This window comes from Mandrillus leucophaeus, unplaced genomic scaffold (assembly GCF_000951045.1).
Source record: "Mandrillus leucophaeus isolate KB7577 unplaced genomic scaffold, Mleu.le_1.0 Scaffold267, whole genome shotgun sequence".
Taxonomy (NCBI): domain Eukaryota; kingdom Metazoa; phylum Chordata; class Mammalia; order Primates; family Cercopithecidae; genus Mandrillus; species Mandrillus leucophaeus.
This window is the reverse complement of record NW_012102776.1, coordinates 89673-107840: the sequence shown is the minus strand read 5'-3', so window position 1 is coordinate 107840 and position 18168 is coordinate 89673. Positions and strand designations below refer to the sequence as shown.

The following is an 18168-nucleotide window of genomic DNA, read 5'->3' as shown; positions in this document are numbered from 1 at the left end:
ACCCAAGCACCATAGTGGGCTGAGTGGATTGAAAATGGTGCTTGTTTTCTATGTATTAATAGCATATCCAACCAGGGACCCATCTTGCTTAACACCTGAATTTTTCTAGCAGCTACTATGCACATGTTTTTGATGGCTTCATTTCAGAACCATGTTTAAAAGAAAGAAATTGAAATATTAAAACGTACCTCTTGAGAAAAGTGTTTCATGAGCCATTTAATTTTTTTCTTTAATAATAATGCCCTTGGTATCAAGTTTAATACTTAAGCCACTCCAGATTTTAAAATTGCAGGGTGCAGTCATACACTTTATCATCACAAAAGACTATTACAATTAACTTCAATTCCGTTTGGGGACCATTTCACACTATAATACTTAATAATACTTGTTGATAATTCTGTTACATGTGATGTAAAATACCTAAAGACTTAAGAGCTAATTAGTGGAAAGTGACTGGATAGATATTCTCATATGTAGTGACTTCATTATGTAGGTAGTAATATATGAAGCAATATTAGCTATAATTTTAAAATAGAAATGCTGCAATGCTCTGATGACATTTTAAACCAAAGACCCTTTTTCCTGCCTCCATCTTAAGTTCAGAACCTCCTGCATTTAATCCTCGAGTTTGCTGCAAACCCATGCTGCTTTCTTTAAAGCTGATTGGCACTAGGCCAGGGCAGATGCTCTTAGACAGGCAATTCTAAAGTCCCCAAAAGTGTCTGGGAAAATAAAAATTGATTACAGCTCTAAAGTTGCAAAATAAAAGCTGTTTAATTATCTCACCCAGTAATCATTTAAGTTGCTAAGATGAATATTTGCAGTGTGGAAGGGGAATGAACATTCATCGAATACCTTCTTAGTGCCCATATTTTATCTAAGAACCTTTATACCAGACATTATAAAGAACATTTTAAGAAAACAGCCTGCGACCGAGAGATGGCAGTACTTTCATCAATAGGGCATGTGACTGAAGTTGTTCTTTTTAGAGAAATGATATTTTCAAGCTGTTTTAAGAATTAAATGAGACAGGCCAGGCATGGTGGCTTATGCCTATAATCCCAGCACTTTGGAAGGCCGAGGCGGGTGGATCACAAGGTCAGGAGATCGAGACCATGGTGAAACCCTGTCTCTACTAAAAATACAAAAAATTAGCCAGGCACGGTGGTGGGTGCCTGTAGTCCCAGCTACTCAGGAGGCTGAGGCAGGAGAATTGTGTGAACCCAGGAGGCGGAGCTTGCAGTGAGCCGAGATTGCACCACTGCACTCTAGTCTGGGCGACAGAGCGAGACTCCGTCTCAAAAAAAAAAAGAATTAAATGAGACAAATATAAATTGCAAAGAATAGTAAGAGCCCACAGTAAGCACAGAATTATTATTATTGACACTACCAAGAATAGAGACATTTTACATATGATATCTCTAATTCTTGCAATATTATGACAGGGGTTTAAATCCCTCTTTTATAAATGAAGAGAGACTGAGCTCAGAAAACTATTGGCACAAGTCACAGGTCAGCACAGGCACAGAATTTCAATATGGCTCTTACTCTGGAACCCCTGGCTCTTTCGGTTACACTGAAGTCTAGCAGAATGTGATTTAATGCATGCCTTGAGGTGGATAACATAAACACCCCATATTCGGGTAGAGTGGAACTCTGTCTAAACAGTGAGTTAAGCCTACCCCATCACATCCATCTCCATTTATCACTCAATTTATGGCTTTGATATTTATTTGACATTGATCACCGGCTGCTAATTGTATAAGTGTGTCTTATGCTTTCAACTACAGAATAAAAACTTGAAGTCAAGTATTTATCTCATTTTTGTCCCCCACAAGAACTTATCTACCCAGTGATAGCAAGTGCACAATCGATACATCTTAGTAAACTGGTTAGATTGTTTTTAATGTAAACACTTTCAAAGATCCCAAGTGAGAAGGGGCTTTGGGTATTTGCTCCTCATATAAAAGGAATTCCAAAAGCATATAAATATATTCCTTTTTCTTTAGATCCCTTGGCAAAGGGAATAGGGGAAGATGATAGGTGGGAAAAGACAGGAGGAAGAGATTATAATGAGGCAAGAGAGAATTTCTGAAGGTGATGAATGTGTTCATTATGTTGTAGTGTAGTGATGGCTTCACAGGTGCATGCATATGGCAAAATTTATCAAAAAATGTCTTAAACAGGCACAATTAATTTATGCCAATTAGACCCAATAAAGCTATAAAATAATACAGGCAGATACAGATCAAATCAAGATGGAAATTGTCTTGGGGGAGGAAAAATATCAACAAAGAGAGTGTTAATAAGGAGAATTGAACTGTGAGACCCTCCAATTCAGACACTGCTAAGGGTCCATCACAACAGGGGCATAACCGAAGAAGCCTTTTAGAAGGATCTGCTGGGAGCACTGTAGAAGATGCATTAGATGATGTGCAAGCCTGGAGGCAAAGGGGGAACAGTTAGGAGGTCACTGCAAGGGTCTCGCCTGGGCGAAGGCAGTGGAGAGGGAGAGAAGGTATGGAATCAAAGGATATCGAGAAGACAGAATAGACAGATTTGTCCCAAGGCTACAGAGAGACACTGGTGCTAAGGATGGATTGCCTTGACTTCTGCAGCCTACGAGAGTGGGTGGTGCCATTACGAGAAATTAAAAAAAAAACTCAGAGGAGAGGTCAGTACCACAAAGGGCTTTATCATCGGTCTAGAATGACCCAGAGAAGTTAAGCATCTTAGAACAAAAGATACCAACATCAGGTAAGTGCATAAAACACTGTGCTTAGTCCATCCATGTAACCCCCAAATTATTGAAGGGCCTATGCTTATAGACTGACCCAAATGTCCAAGAGCTTGACAATAGGTAGGCAAACCATGGTTCCACCCAGTGGGTGCACTCACTACCAAGTAGGACCGAATATGATATATTTGAAGATTATGTACAAAATAATATTGTAAGCTAATCTAAAGGTTTTTTGTTTAGGATAAAATATTGTGTGCCCACAAATATTTCAGCAAGTGTGTAACACCTAGAAAAATATTCAAGAAACAAAATATAATCAGATCACAATGAATACAAAATCCAAGGATAGCACCTCCTCTATCACTTGCATGTTTACTTCCCTCACTGGCAACAAATTCTTCCACTGACCAAATATTTTATTGGTAGAAATGTGAGCTCCTTTCAATGCACCGTCACATGAAGGCTCTCGAACCTGGACAAAATCATTTAAAATAAATATTCAAAAATTTCCTTAGAGTCCTTTCGAGGCTTGAGTAAAAAACATAACAATTAAAAAAAAAAGAATAAAAATTTCCTTAGAGTCCTAAATGAAATCTATATACCCTACTGACAAGCCAAGGGACTGGTAATTTTTCATGAACTGGGGGAGGGTAAAAGCTACTTATTATGCACTAATTATAGAGTACCTAGGCAGATCACCAGTTTTATCCTGTTTAGATATGAAAACAGTAGACTGGCCAAGGTAGATAGTTATGAGAGAGAAAAATCCTAAAACCCAGATGTCTTGAACCGGCGTTCCTCTATCATCAAGTCCATGCAGTAATAAATGTTTGCAGAGTCTGTTGGATCAAATCAAATTTGTGTGTGTCCTGCTCTCCAACACATGAGCATCACTTAATCATGTTGCACATACAGTGTATCAAAAGCCTTTCACATTGGTCCACGATGGGCTGGAAACACACACAACTGTTTCTTCACCAAAAACAGCACAAGAATGATGCCTTAAGGCATATCCGGTTTGAAAGTGTTAATGTAGTCAAAATAGTCCAACTAGTTCGACTTAATGACAAGTAACAGGCACAAAAAAACTCCAGTTATACAAGTCTGAATGGCTTTTTAATATTTTTGAGAGAAAAATGTCCTCAGTGTGAGGCAATTATAATCATGCTCTATTGGCTTTGGTACTTATTTCCAAACCTCAAGAAGTAAAGAGTGCCAATTTGACATTACCATGATTACCAATTTTACACCTGAAAACTGACAGGGCACAAAATTAAATAAAATAATGCCAACAGAGGGTAAAACTACTATCACAGTCACCAGGATGATTCATCCCAATAAAGGCTTTGGTTTGCAATTTTCCATGAAACTTTAAGTTGAGATTAAGTATCACAATTAAATGCTAAAACGGAACTCATGTTATGGTATGAGTGAAGACTGTAAGTTCCAAGTTCAACAATATGCCAACTTAGACATCCTGACGGCAAAATGTGGAAAAGCTTCCTCACTTTGGCTGTGGTTGCGGGAAAAGTAGATACAAAGCTGTAAGAAATTTCAGTCTTCCTACTTGAAAGAAATACTACTAACCAACTCACATCTCATGGAAATATTCATAGATGGCTAAGTCATAACAGGCGTGAAGTTATATCTTTGTGACTCACGTTTCTCCTGGACATACAGATAGCCTTCCATCGTCCACTGGCTGGGTGGTCTGTAGTCCTGGTTGGCAGATTTCATCCTTTGCATCAACCGCTCTACCTCTTGTCGAGTACTTTCAAAATTATTCCTCGTCTTAAGTAAATAGAAACAATAATTTCAGTCATTGTTTTCTACCCAGTTTCAGAAACACCCAGACTAATATTTTGTTTAGTTTTTATTTATTTATTTTTGAGACAGAGTATCACTCTGTCACCCAGGTGCGATCACGGCTCACTGCAACCTTGACCTCCTGGGCTCAAGTGAGCCTCCTGCCTCAGTCCCCACAAGCAGCTGGGACTACAGGCACACACCATCACACCTGGCTAATGTTTTGTAGAGATGGGGTGTCACTATGTTTCCCAGGCTGGTCTCAAATTCCTGGGCTCAGCGATGTGTTTGCCTCCCAAAGTGCTGGGATTACAGGTGTGAACTACCTGACTGGCCCAGAAAAATGTTTCAAAACTGCAAATCGTACAAAGATGACCTTGATTCTTTTGGCACTATTCACCACATCTATATCTTTGTGACGTTGGGTCCCAAGGTCTGATTTTGAACCGATTTAGTGAAAACTTCTCTGAATGACCTTCTGCATGTTTCTGTTTGAATCTCTGTGTGTGTGTGACACTTTCTTCCTATTTTCACACTCCAACATTATTACTTAGAGGGTAAACTATGGCAATTTAAAAAATATAGGATGCACTACGTCAAATTTGAATTCCCTAAATACCTAAGGTAAAAAACAGATATATAGGGACTTAGCTTCTTTTGAGGGAAAAAATAAAATAAGTTCATACACTTTTGATACATGTGGCATTGAACAAGTTAAGAAAAAAAGTTTGTCACCACAGTTCCAAACGCTATTTTCAAAGAAACATCATGTAGCTTTATTTACTAGCACAGGTATTATTAAGAGGTGAGTGTATAAATTAACTCATAAAAATCAACAGGTTTCCAAGTTCTAACTTCTTCTGTGGCAAGAAATAGATTACTCACTTTATATCAAGTTTACTTAAGCTATAGGAAGAATCAGGCTTTTCTCTATGAATACCCCTTTTGCATTACCTCAAAAATATGCTTCTGAAGATATAATAATCACCATCACCTAAGTCTAAGGAGTTCATGCCTCATTGAAAAAAAAAAAATCTCAAAATGAGCAAAATTTTCTTGTCACTTTCATTATTTTTGTCTTTCAAACATAAGGGTCTAATTTTTTTCCCCCCAATTCCTTACCTCTCTCCTATTCCTGAATCCTAGGAATCTCAATGTCATTTTATTTAATGTGGAAGTAAATCATAAAGATACTTCAGCTTTTATAATTTTCCCTTTTAATAGTAACTGTAAAAGCCTAAATACATTCCATATGGAAAAACAACAGAACGAATCAAAGGTGAAATTGATTCTGCTAGAAAATCTAAGTTAAATAAAAGCTAAAACTCAAAACACAAGGGAATAAATCCCCTTACACATTTCTTATGGGGCATTCTAACTCTGTAGTTTTATTTACTGGACATTTCCACAACGGCAAGAACCAGATAAGCAGAAAAACATACACTTTGTAGAAAATTAAGCGAAGGTTTTCCAAATGATTTGGGCTATATAGTACTTGGCAGTCAGGGTTTCAGTTATAGTAAAACCTCAACAATTAGGACATCATTATTTGTCAGGTTTGATAACGTGAAATGGGTTGGCCCAACTTTTGGGTGTGTTTTTATGTCAATGCAAGTGTTGCTCAGCATTTGAACATCAGAATTTATATAATGATGTAATCAGAGACTAAAAGGATTGATTCGACTACTTTACAAAATAAATTCTGATAGAAATAGATGACTTGTATGGAAATAATTCTCACTTAAAAATTTTTTTTTATTTTGTATTTCTTTTTTCTTTTTTTTTTTTTTCAGGTTAGACGGGTAATGTGCTGAGATTGTAACAAGGTTCAGAGGGTGGCACGTCTCACACATGTGCGTGAACACCCAGACACCATGCCCATGAACCACAAAAGGATCTCTCACTTATATCTTAAAGCAGTTATTTTGAATGGCTCAAAACCACATTCAAACCTGTTATTTGAAAATAATAAACAGCACATATTTTATATTCAATTTCAGAGAAAGATGAGATCTTTGTTATTAAAATACAATCCTTCATTTCACAAATAAAGAAATTTTGTTCTCTTAAAAATGAGACTTCTCAGGCTAGGCATGGTGGGTCACACCTGTAATCCCAGCACCTGGGAGGCCGCGGTGGGTAGGTCACCTGAGATCGGGAGTTCGAGACCAGCCTGACCAACATGGTGAAACCCTGTCTCTACCAAAAATACAAAATTAGCCAGGTGTAGTGGTGCATGCCTGTAATCCCAGCTATTTGGGAAGCTGAGGCAGGAGAATTGCTTGAACCCGGGAGGCGGAGGTTGCGGTGAGCCAAGATCATGCCATTGCACTCCAGCCTGGGTGACGAGTGAAACTCCATCTTAAAAAAAAAAGACTTCTCTAAGGTCTTGTTTTCTTATTTCCAGTATTTTCTTTTCTAGTTTTCTTGAGGTATAATTGACAAATAAAAATTGTACAGTTAACATGTACAATGTGATGTTTTAATCTATGTATACATTATGAAATTACCACAATCAAGTTAATTAATATATCAATCACCACATAGTTACCATCTGTGTATGCTGAGAACATTTAAGACCTAAACTCTTAATAAATTTCAAGTATTCAATACAGTATTATTAACTATAGCCACCATACTGCAAATTAGCTCTCCAAAGTTATTCATCCTGCATCACCCAGTAAATTAGTAAGAATGCTGGATGAAGGCAAAAGTTAATAAACTTTCAGGTGTCTCCAACTGGGTAATATTTTTATAAAATTTGCTACTATAAATTTTTCTAACTAAGATTAGGGTTTTGTGGGGTGTATTTTCCACTAGCAGCTAGAAAAAATTTGTAATACATTTATAAAGTGGTTTTTCTTAATTCTTGAATTTTACTGTACTTAGGCAAGTATTTGAAAGATTCCAAGGTTCAACTTGGTTATAACTTAGTTGTCCTGTGAAATCAGATTTGCAGATTTGCTGAGAGACAGTAAGAACAGGTATACTCTTACATTCTGCAAGTTGAACTGCAGCTGTTGCTTATACGGTGCAAATTCCTGGGCAAGTTCATATCCCTCGTGGTAAAAAGTAAATAAGCCCTGAAGAAATGACAATAGCTGCAAAGATAAAGAGATAAAGAACCATGAAAATGTGTTGTAATGATCATTTAATGATATAAAATAGGGAGAAAATTATATTTCATTATAATTCCTCAAACTAATACCTTTTCAATGGCTTTGGCAAGGCAGGCAATAGATTTACAATTATAAAACAGAAACCACAAAAGGATTTTTATTTCCCTTTTGGTAAACAGTAATTTAACTTTTGAGGCTGATCAAGGACATTTGTCATGTTAACTATTCTGCTATTCAAATGCATTGAAGAAATATCCAGAAGAGACCACTAAGATAATAACTAAAGTATAATAGCATAGATCCCACCCTGCAAGAACTTCTAATCTAAACAAGGGGATAAAAGATGTGCGATGTAAGGAAAAGCAAACCAGTAAATCACAGATAAGAAGTACTCAAGGGAAGGAATGAGAATTTGGCCAGATGAAATTAAGAAAAAGTATCACAAGGTGGCAGTACTGATCTGAGTATTGAATAGACAACATTTTAGCAAAGGAATGGGAAGAACTCAGAGGGAATTGGTGAGCAAAATCACTGAACTAGATAACACAGGTCTTTCATTACTGAGAAAGTAAAATCTTTACAAAGTCATAATTTCTATGATGCTAACCTTCTAATCTCAAATTCATATGTGTATTTCTGTTTTTATCCATAAATTAAGACAGGCTCTCCATGGAATTATAGGACACAGGTTATATGGAACATTATATTGGAAAAAAAAAATTATTTAAGCATTTTCATTTCATTCACAGGGATTTTATTTCACAGACTTGTATACTAACCTAATCTTTCCCACAACCTCTTCCTGCGATAAAGTTAGAAAACATTTTTGAAAAGTCACTCATAACTTATCTGTAACTTATTATTTTAAATTAAGGAAGAAACACAATTTGAAACCATTTTCTCATGTAAATAATATGCAGCCACCTCTTCTGTCCGGGTAGGCAGGGAGGATTCAGCTAAGCATCAGGCACATGTGCTACGATTTCCAACAGATAAACACTGGTTCTATCTGAAAACAATGACCTCATGCTTTTCTTCCTACAAACAAAGTCATGTTCATTTCAGAAAACATTTTCAAGCCATTTTTGTTGTTACATGTTAAGGACTTTTTTTCTCTTGTTCAAACAGTCCTGATACTGCACCAAAATGTAGCATTTGCCCTTTTATAAATATTTTACACTGTCAGTTTTACGTCATCTAACACTATCAAACCTAAATATTCAATAGATTACAATGATGCTATATCAAAATAACCAATAAAATACATAGTCTACCTGAATGCATATAATATAGCATAAACAAAACTGCAGCTTAAATTGGATTAAAAAATACCTTTAATAAAAGTTTGCATATATAGATTTAGAGCTTTTCAGAGAGAAAAGAAAATACTTTTGAAATATATATACACACACACACACACACATATATATCTGTCTCTTATACACATCTAGATGTGTATAAGAGACAACACACACACACACACATATATATATATATATATATATATATATAAATAAAACAGTAGTCTTCTAAACATCCAACTAACAGTTTATGAAGTTGCTAAGGAAGTATTGTTTCATGTTTTACCATTTATAATTAATACACAATTAAACTGTCTTGTTACAAACTGGATGCTATACAAAGCAGGTGCTGCTTTAAAAGCATCATCAGTATAAAAGTTAATTAAACTTGTAAAGAAGATTTTAAGAATATCTGTGACAAATCATCTATAAAACAATGAATCCCCTGAGATCCATCTTTTCTAATATTCTTCGTTTCTAGAACACGGAAAAAAGACAAAGCACACTGATGTTTTCAGAAGCATGAAGTAAACCATTCCGAACCACACCCAGAACACTGCTAAAAATTCTAACAAATGGTCAATTATGATTCTTTGGCCACAGAAGTTTCCAATACATTCAAATTGCTATGCCATGGCTTGATGCTCCAGCCCTAAAGGACTAATACTAATCTGAAAACATGAAATCCAAAACACTCTAAAATCCAAAATTTTTAGAGCACTGTCATGATACCACAAGTGAAAAATTCCACACCTGGTACTTTTGCTTTCTAGTGGTTCAATATATACAAATTGTGCTTCATGCACAAAATTATTAAGAATATTGTATAAAATAAAATTATCCTCAGGCTATGTGTATGAGGTGTATAGGAAACATAATGACTTTCATGTTCAGACTTGGGTCCAATTCCCAAGATAGCTCATTATGTATATGCAAATATCCGAAAATATGAAAAAAATCGGAAACACTTCTAGTTCTCAACATTTTGGATAAGGAATGTCAATGTGTATTCTATTTCAAAAGACTAGACATCTGGAGAAGATGCTGGGTGCGCTCCAGGGAACTACCTGTGAGACGCTCCCTCATGCGAAGGGCTGCTGCATGATTGCAGATTCACTGAACCACATGTGGGTCGCCCTAACCAAAACTCTTATGGACGTATTTTCACACAGATTTTGATAAACCAATATTTCCCACTAAACTCTGCTTTTAAATTCTTAGTCATGTTCTAAAAAGTAAGATCCTGGTACCCTCATCTTATTCAGATTATTCCATATCCTTAGCATTTTATATGCAGCCAACTTCAGTGAAGAGGAAAATAAACCCATTGGCAGCTTCTAGCAGAATTCAGATTCACTTAGTAGCAGACAAATTTCTTTTAATCTCATAAAGCACGCTGAGCACCTACTAGGAAATGTACAATCCAATAGAAGGCACATAAGAATTATATACAAAAAACAATCCACCTTTTCCTTTTTATTCCACGTCTTTGGAAGCAGCATTTGGGTTTGTTGAAGATCGCATTATGAAAAACCTGCCTCTAGATGGCAGCAAAGTTAAACGTTTTATAGGTTTGAATCCTATACTTGTTCCTTTCATCCTCTACAAAATTCCAAGATGTGAAATGAAAGGAACTGAACAGGACAGCCTGAAAAGCTTTAAGAATTGCACTTCCCACAGATCATTTTCTTAGGTGAATCTGCCCAAACGGCTGGGATGTGAGGGAAAAACTATGGTTTCAGTTTACCCTAAAGTAAATTTGACATTTAAAATAATAACAGTAACCATAATAACAACTACAAACTCCTAGATAGACAGAATAGTTTGAATACTAAGAAAGTTCCTTTTATCATTGGGAAAATCTCATATAGCACATTATTATTCCCAAGGGTATAGAACCAAATCACTTGTCACTCCAATAACCCAACCAGTTGGAAAAACTAATACCATACTTACAGATAAATGATCTTTAAAATAACCCCATTACAAGCCAGAAAAGGAACAAATATTCATAATTTCCCAGCCCATTAGTAACCAATTAACTAAATGCAGTATGGATGTGGCACTTCCAAAAGTGTCAAGCCTTAAGTTACCACTGATGATGTAAATGGCAAATAATAGTAAGAGTTAAGAAAAGGGGTTGGTGAGATGAAGAGCCTCTAAGTGGTAGATATAGTAATTTCAGATAACTGAATTGCTCAAACTGAGAACCAATGAAGTGTGAATGCTTTTACAAGGATGTGATTCACTCCTACACCCTTGCCCTCTTTTCTGACTGACAACAATCAATTATTACAATGACCTCTTTTCTTTAGCTTATTAAAATTCTCAAAGTGGCAGAGACATCCTATCTTCCTACATCAGCACTTCCAATCATGCTCTGAATTTGTTCTTGAGTTTAATGGAACCCTCACAATCAATTTCTACAGAGCCCGTCCACCAGCTTTACCAACAAAGTCAAGTCAGTTGTCAAATATAATTCAGTAACCATCTTTGACCACTAAGAACTGTAAGCATAAACCCTTCTCTCCTAAGAAATTAATCACTGCTTAAAATACTGAACGCTCCACTCTCACAGTTAATGTCATATTTAATGATAAAAGAGTGAATGTGTTCCTTCTCCACTCAAGATTGGGAACAAGATAATGATGCCCATTCTTGACGCTTCTAATATTGTGCTCCAGTTTCTAGTCAAAAAAACTAAGCAAGAAAAATAAATAAAAGACATCCAGATGAGAAAGAAAAAAGAAAAAGCATCTCTGTTTGCAAATGCCATGATCTCACATATATAAAATCCTACAAAAGCCAGGGCAAAGCTATTATAACTAATAAACAAGTTTAATAAGGTTGCAGGATACAAAGATCAATATACAAAAATCAGTTGTATTTCTATACACTTGCAATGAACAATCTGAAAATAAAGTTAAGAAAACAATGCCATTTACAACAGCTTCAAAAAAATAAACTACTTAAGAAAACTGATTTAACAAAAGATGTATAAAAGTTATGCTCTGAAAACTGTAAAACACTGTATAAAGAAATTAAGGAAGGTCAAAATAAATGGAGAGCATCTCATGTTCATAGACTGGATAATCTAATATTGTTAAGATGGTAATATTCCCCAAATTGACATACATATTCTACACAATCCCTGTCAGAATTTCAGCTGACTTTTTTGTAGTAATTGACAAGCTGATTCTAAAATTTATAGGGCACTGCAAGGAACCCCAACCAGTCAAAAAAAAAAAAAAAAAGAAATCGTAACAACAAAACAACAACAACAAAAAAACACTTCAAAACTTAACACAAGACAACAGTAATCAGCACAGTGTGATATTGGCATAAGGGTAAACTGAAACCATAGTCTTTCCTCACATCCCAGCTACTAAAGCAGACATATAAATCAGTGTAATGGAATTGAGAGTCTATTATACACATACATTCTATCATCATCTGATTTTCGACAAGAGTGGTACAACCACACAAGGGAGAATGACTAGCCTTTTCAACAAATTATTCTAGGATAACTGCATAGCCAAATGCAAAGGAATGAAGTTGAAGCCCCTACCTTATGGCATAGACAAAAAAATTACCTGAAAATGGATCAAGGACCTAAATTTAAGACGTAAACTATGAAACACTTAGAAAAAAGATAGGAATACATCTCTATGATGTGTTTGGCAATGGATTCTTAGATATGACACCAAAAGCACAAACAACAACAACAAAATACACAAACTTCATCAAAATTAAAAACTCATGCTTCGATGTACACTGTCATGAAAATTGAAAGAAAACTAATAGAATGGAAGAATATATTTACAAAAATCATTTATCTGATAAGGGGCTTATATGCAGAATACATAAACAACTCTTACAATTAAATAATAAAAAGACAAATAACCTAGTTTAAAAATAGGCAAAGAAACTGAATAGACATTTCTCGAAAGAAATATATGAATGGTCAAAAAGCATTTGAAAGATTCTTGACTTATTAGTCATCAGAGAAATCGAAATCAAAACCACAGTGAAATCTAAGTTCACCTCTCTGGGATGGCTAGACACAAAAAGTGAGATAATAGCAAGTGTGTGTGAGGGACATGGAGAAACTGTATCCCTCATACACCACTGGTGGGAATGTCAAAGGGTGCAGTTATTTTGGTAGTTCCTCAGATGGTGAAACACACCATATGACTCAGTAATTCTACTTCAAGAGAGGGAAAAACTTGTATCTACACGAAAATTTGTACATGAATGTTTATAACAGGTGTCCCCAATCCCTGGGCTGCAGACCAGTAAAGGTCATTTGCGGCCGGTTAGGAACCCAACTGCATGGCAGGAGGTGAGCTGTGGGTGAGCTCTGCCTCCTATCAGGTCAGTGCTGGCATTAGACTCTCATAGGAGCGGGAGGCCTATTGTGAACTGTGCATGTGAGGGATCTATGCTGCATGCTTCTTATGAGAATCTAATGCCTGATGATCTGAGGTGGAACGAACAGTTTTATCCCCAAACCCTTCCCTCCCCACCAATTTTTTCTTGGAGAAATTGTCTTCCACAAAACTGGTCCCTGGTGCCACAAAAGGTTGGGAACAGCTGGTTTATAACATTATTCATAATAGTGAAAAGGTATCCATTAACTAATATTTGGACAAGCAAAATGTGGTCTATCCATACAATAAAATATTATTTGGCCCTAAAGGGAAATGAAGTACTGATGCATGATTTCAGATGGATGAACCTTGAAAACTGCATCTGAGTAAAAGAAGCCAATCACAAAAGGTCATTTATTATACAATTTCATTTGTATGAAATGCCCAGAGTAGGCAAATTAATAGAGACAGAAAATAATTAGTGGTTTTCAGGATTGGGGGTTATGGGGTATACTGGGAAAGATAGCTAACGGATGTGATGTTTATTTTTAAGGTGATGAAAATACTTTAAATTTTTTTGTAGTGATTGTTGCACATATCTGTGAATATACAAAAGTCCCTTTGGATATTATAGTTTAAATGAGTTGTCTGTGTGGCATGTGAATTATATCTTTATGAAGCTTTTTTTTTTCTTTTTTGAGACAAGGTCTCACCCTTTCACACAGGCTGGAGTGTAGTGGCACGATTAGAGTTCACTGCAGTTTTGACTTCCCAGGCTCAAGTGATCCTCCCACCTCAGTCCCCAAGTAGCTAAGACTACAGGCGCATGCCACCATGCCTAATTAATTTTTGTAGAGGTGGAGTTTTGCCATGTTGCCAAGACTGGTTTTGAACTCCTGGGCTCAAACAATCTTCCCGCCTCAGCCTCCCAACTTGCTGGGATCACAGGTGTGAGCTACCATGCCTGGCCTGAAGTTGTTTTTAAAAAATAAAAATAAATACTTCCCATACACAAAGCACCATAATGCACTATAAGAAATCAAAATGTTACATAGTTCCATTCTTCACATTTGGCCATCTAAGCTTCTAAGAAGATTAGAAAAGTAAGGCAAAGTCAAGGCATCAATTTTCACACTGTAAAAGTGTCAGGCCTGTGAGTTAAATCTGTAGTCTTTGCAATTCCCTGCCTGGAGGAGACTTCGAGATAAACATCTTAAAGGATACCTTCAAAATGACTACAGATTGCTTTAAGTCTAATGCATAGATGTGCAAGGGAGTTCACGGCAAGAAAACAAAAGCCTATACAAATCTAATCAAATGAATAATGAGAAACTTGAAGATAAAAAGAGAGCCAAGAATGGAAAGTGGCCAGTCAATGCTGGTCTGGAAAAGACTGCTTTTAAAATCAGAGGACAGAAGCACGAATGAATGAATGGACAGACATGCGCACTGATTAATAAAACAAAGCCGTGGCCATCCATCGCCTCAGCACTCAAAAACATCATTGGAATTCCTGAAAAGATGGATTTCTGAGCATTCAAGAGGAGGGAATTCACATGAAGGGGCCTGAGGTACACTTTGGTGGTAAAGGAACAGAGGCATTGATGAATGGTTAGGTTATCTTTACAGTTCAGTGGTAATAGAGAAGGTACTGTCACCAGCAAGGTGATAAAGTCTAGCAGAAGCTACATGATTGATTTCTACCAAACGCATAGGATGCATTTTTCTTATTTTTATAAAATTCTGTTCATTAAATTATATCACAAATTTCCAATTTTCAATAACAGTACCCTGAACTTTAGATTTGTCCATGAACCGTTGCAGATTTTATTTTTATTTAAAAGCTTTGCTGTTTCATTTTCAAAGAATGATTGCCCACAGATTTTAAACAGGATAGAAATTTAACCTTTAGTCCTACAGAGTTCAAAAAACAATGATGCTACCTTATTTTTTTCACTTTGATTCACTAAATTAAAGCTAATTGATTATATTGAAAAAGAAAAAAACATCAAAAGGTTAATCTTTCAAAATCCACTCATCTATATACTAGTGGATGGATTTTTTAAAAAGACTTAGCCAGTAGCATTTCAATCTCAAAATTATTTAAGCTGTTTAAATTCAGAGACTCTAAAAAGTATTTTACAGTATACTTCTTGATAATAACAAGCTAAAACATGTTAGAAAATTATGCAAAATTTTCTTCAGCAAAAAATTTAAATTGGATTTAGCAGTCCAAGGGAAGAGCACCAAAAGCACTCTATTTTAGTTTATATATGATGATTTATTTTCCTTTTCTGCATTAACTTTAAACATTAATACAAAAAAACTACAATGGAGTCTAAAAGGAATACTGTAATACAAAAATGCTATTACAAAACTTACTCTACGCGTATATTTAGAAGGCTGAAATTAAAATGTGTTTTTAAAAAAGCTACCTGGGGCTTTAAAGCCACAACTAACAAAGGGATTCATAAGTGTTGTTTTCCTATCTAGCAATCACAGTATAAGTGAGGTACACACTGGCTGGTGCTTTATTGATGCTAACGATGTACCAGGTACAATACAAGAGCTCTACGCATTACCTGTGCTGGCTGATCCTCACCACGATCCTGGGAACTACACATTATTTTTGTCCTCAATATATAGATAAAAACCTGAGGCAGAGAATTTGTAAAATGTGCCATATTTGCACAGCTATAACATGTGGAGCCAAATTACATCTTATTCCAACTCATTTAGCTATTATACTTTGTCTCTGCTTACCAAAGGTAAATCTCTTATTTTCTTCTAATTTTAAGGAACTAACATAACTACACAGTATAATTTTCTAATCATCCATTTTATTTGGCCAGAGCAAATATTATCAGGAAGGATTAATTTCTGTAGTTAAGTGGCCACTAAGGAAGTGGTACTACACCATGACTTCAGATTTGGGTTCTGGGTTCCTACCTGCCACTTCAGATTTGTGGCCTTAGGCAACCAACAGTCTTTCTGTAACTTAGCTTCTTCATCTAACAACTACTTCATAATAATGCTGTTATGGATTTATGTGAGCTAACAGAGAAAACACATAGCACATAGTAGTTGCTCACAAAACATACGTCCAACTAAGTAGGCTTAAAGGACATAATCAACACATACACAAGTTTATAGCTGAATGAATCATAAGGCAGATGAGTCATAACAAGATTCCGTTTTCTAAGCCACAAACCTTTATGTACCGTGAAATACTTCTGAGACCTCTGGGCTCCTCCACAACTCTTACTCAAGCTGTTTGTGTTCAGAGTACTTCTAGAACTGCTTCTTCTAATCCATAAAAGTTCTCATAAACCTCAGGCAGCTCTGAGCAGTAGGTGAATATTATAACCAAGAGTCAGGAGATGTTTCTCCCTCCCTGATCTCTTTCCCCCATCATAAACCTAAACTTACGTATCTTGTTGACATACCTGAAAGGATGAGCCTGCTGTTCAACAGAAACATAATATGAACCACAAATGAAGCCAATGTGTAATTAACTAGTCTCACTCTGTCACCCAGGCTGGTGTGCAGTGGCGTGATTTTGGCTCACTGCAATCTCCACTTCCAGGGTTCAAGTGAATCTCGTGCCTCAGCCTCCCGAGTAGCTGGGATTACAGGCACCCATCACCATGCCTGGCTAGTTTTTGTGTTTTTAGTAGAGATGAGGTTTCACCATGTTGGCCAAGCTGGTCTTGAACTACTGGTTTCAAGCGATCTGCCCGCCTCAGCCTCCTAATGTGCTGGGACTAAAGGCGTGAGCCACCATGCCTGGCTAGTAAACATATTTTAGATACTTTAAAAAAAAAAAAAAGTGAAATAAATTTGAATAATTTATTTTAATACAATATATCCAAAATAGCATTTCAACCTGTAATCAGTATAAAAGAGGTATTAATGAGTTATTATCCATTTTTTCATACTAAGATTCTGCAGGCTGATGTTGATTTTATATTTACAGCACATCCTAACTCAGACTAGCTATGGGTAATTACTACCACACAGAATGGTGGGTCTAGAAATCACCAGTGAGCTATAATCCCTTTCTATATAAAATATAATAAACTAGAAAAAAGATGGCTATTAAATTGTATAGCTTATAGAGAACTGAGTTTAAAAAGCTGATTTCAGGCCAGGCAAGGTGGCTCACCCTGTAATCCAAGCACTTTGGGAGGCCGAAACAGGTGGATCACCTGAGGTCAGGAGTTGGAGACCAGCCCGGCCAACGTCATGAAACTCTGTCTCTACTAAAACTAAAAAAAGTATCTGGGTGTGGTGGTGTATGCCTGTAATTTCAGCTACTCGCTCAGGAGCCTGAGGCAGGAGAATCGCTTAAACCTGTCAGGTGAAGGTTGTAGTGAGCTGAGATTATGTCACTGCACTCCTACCTGGGCAATAGGGCAAACTCCATGTCAAAAACACCAAATACTAACAAAAAAATTGATTCCAGCTATGCTTTTAAAACAACACGTAGCTTATTTATAAATAACATTTGAATGTCCTCTTTTAGTCCATGTGTCAGACCTAGTTTTTCTTTAGAATAATGACAATGTAGGAATATTTATTTATTTATTTATTTATTAATTATTTATTGAGACAGAGTGTTACTCTGTTGCCCAGGCTGGATTGCAGTGGTGTGATCTTGGATCACTGAAACCTCTGCTACCCGGGTTCACACAATTCTCCTGCCTCAGCCTCCAGAGAGATGTGTATAAGAGACAGGGCCACAGCTCCTTGCAGGGGGAATCGAGCATGCTCTGTGTGTCTCCATTGGGAGAGTACTCTTAGAAGGTTGCACCTGGTTTTCCCCAGAATTT

The 18168-nt window shown here is 36.3% G+C and overlaps 1 protein-coding gene across 1 annotated transcript in view; it reads right to left on the bottom strand.

Annotated features, from left to right (window-relative positions):
* Positions 1–18168, bottom strand: part of ARHGAP42 (Rho GTPase activating protein 42) — a 137626-nt gene that overhangs the window by 54989 nt on the left and 64469 nt on the right. Inside the window, exons 4-5 of the mRNA XM_011984375.1 lie at positions 7543–7647; positions 4402–4531 (exon numbers count right to left, since the gene is read on the bottom strand). Coding sequence (XP_011839765.1) covers positions 4402–4486 — 85 coding nt within the window. The 5' untranslated portion in view covers positions 4487–4531; positions 7543–7647. The remainder of the gene's footprint in view (positions 1–4401; positions 4532–7542; positions 7648–18168) is intronic.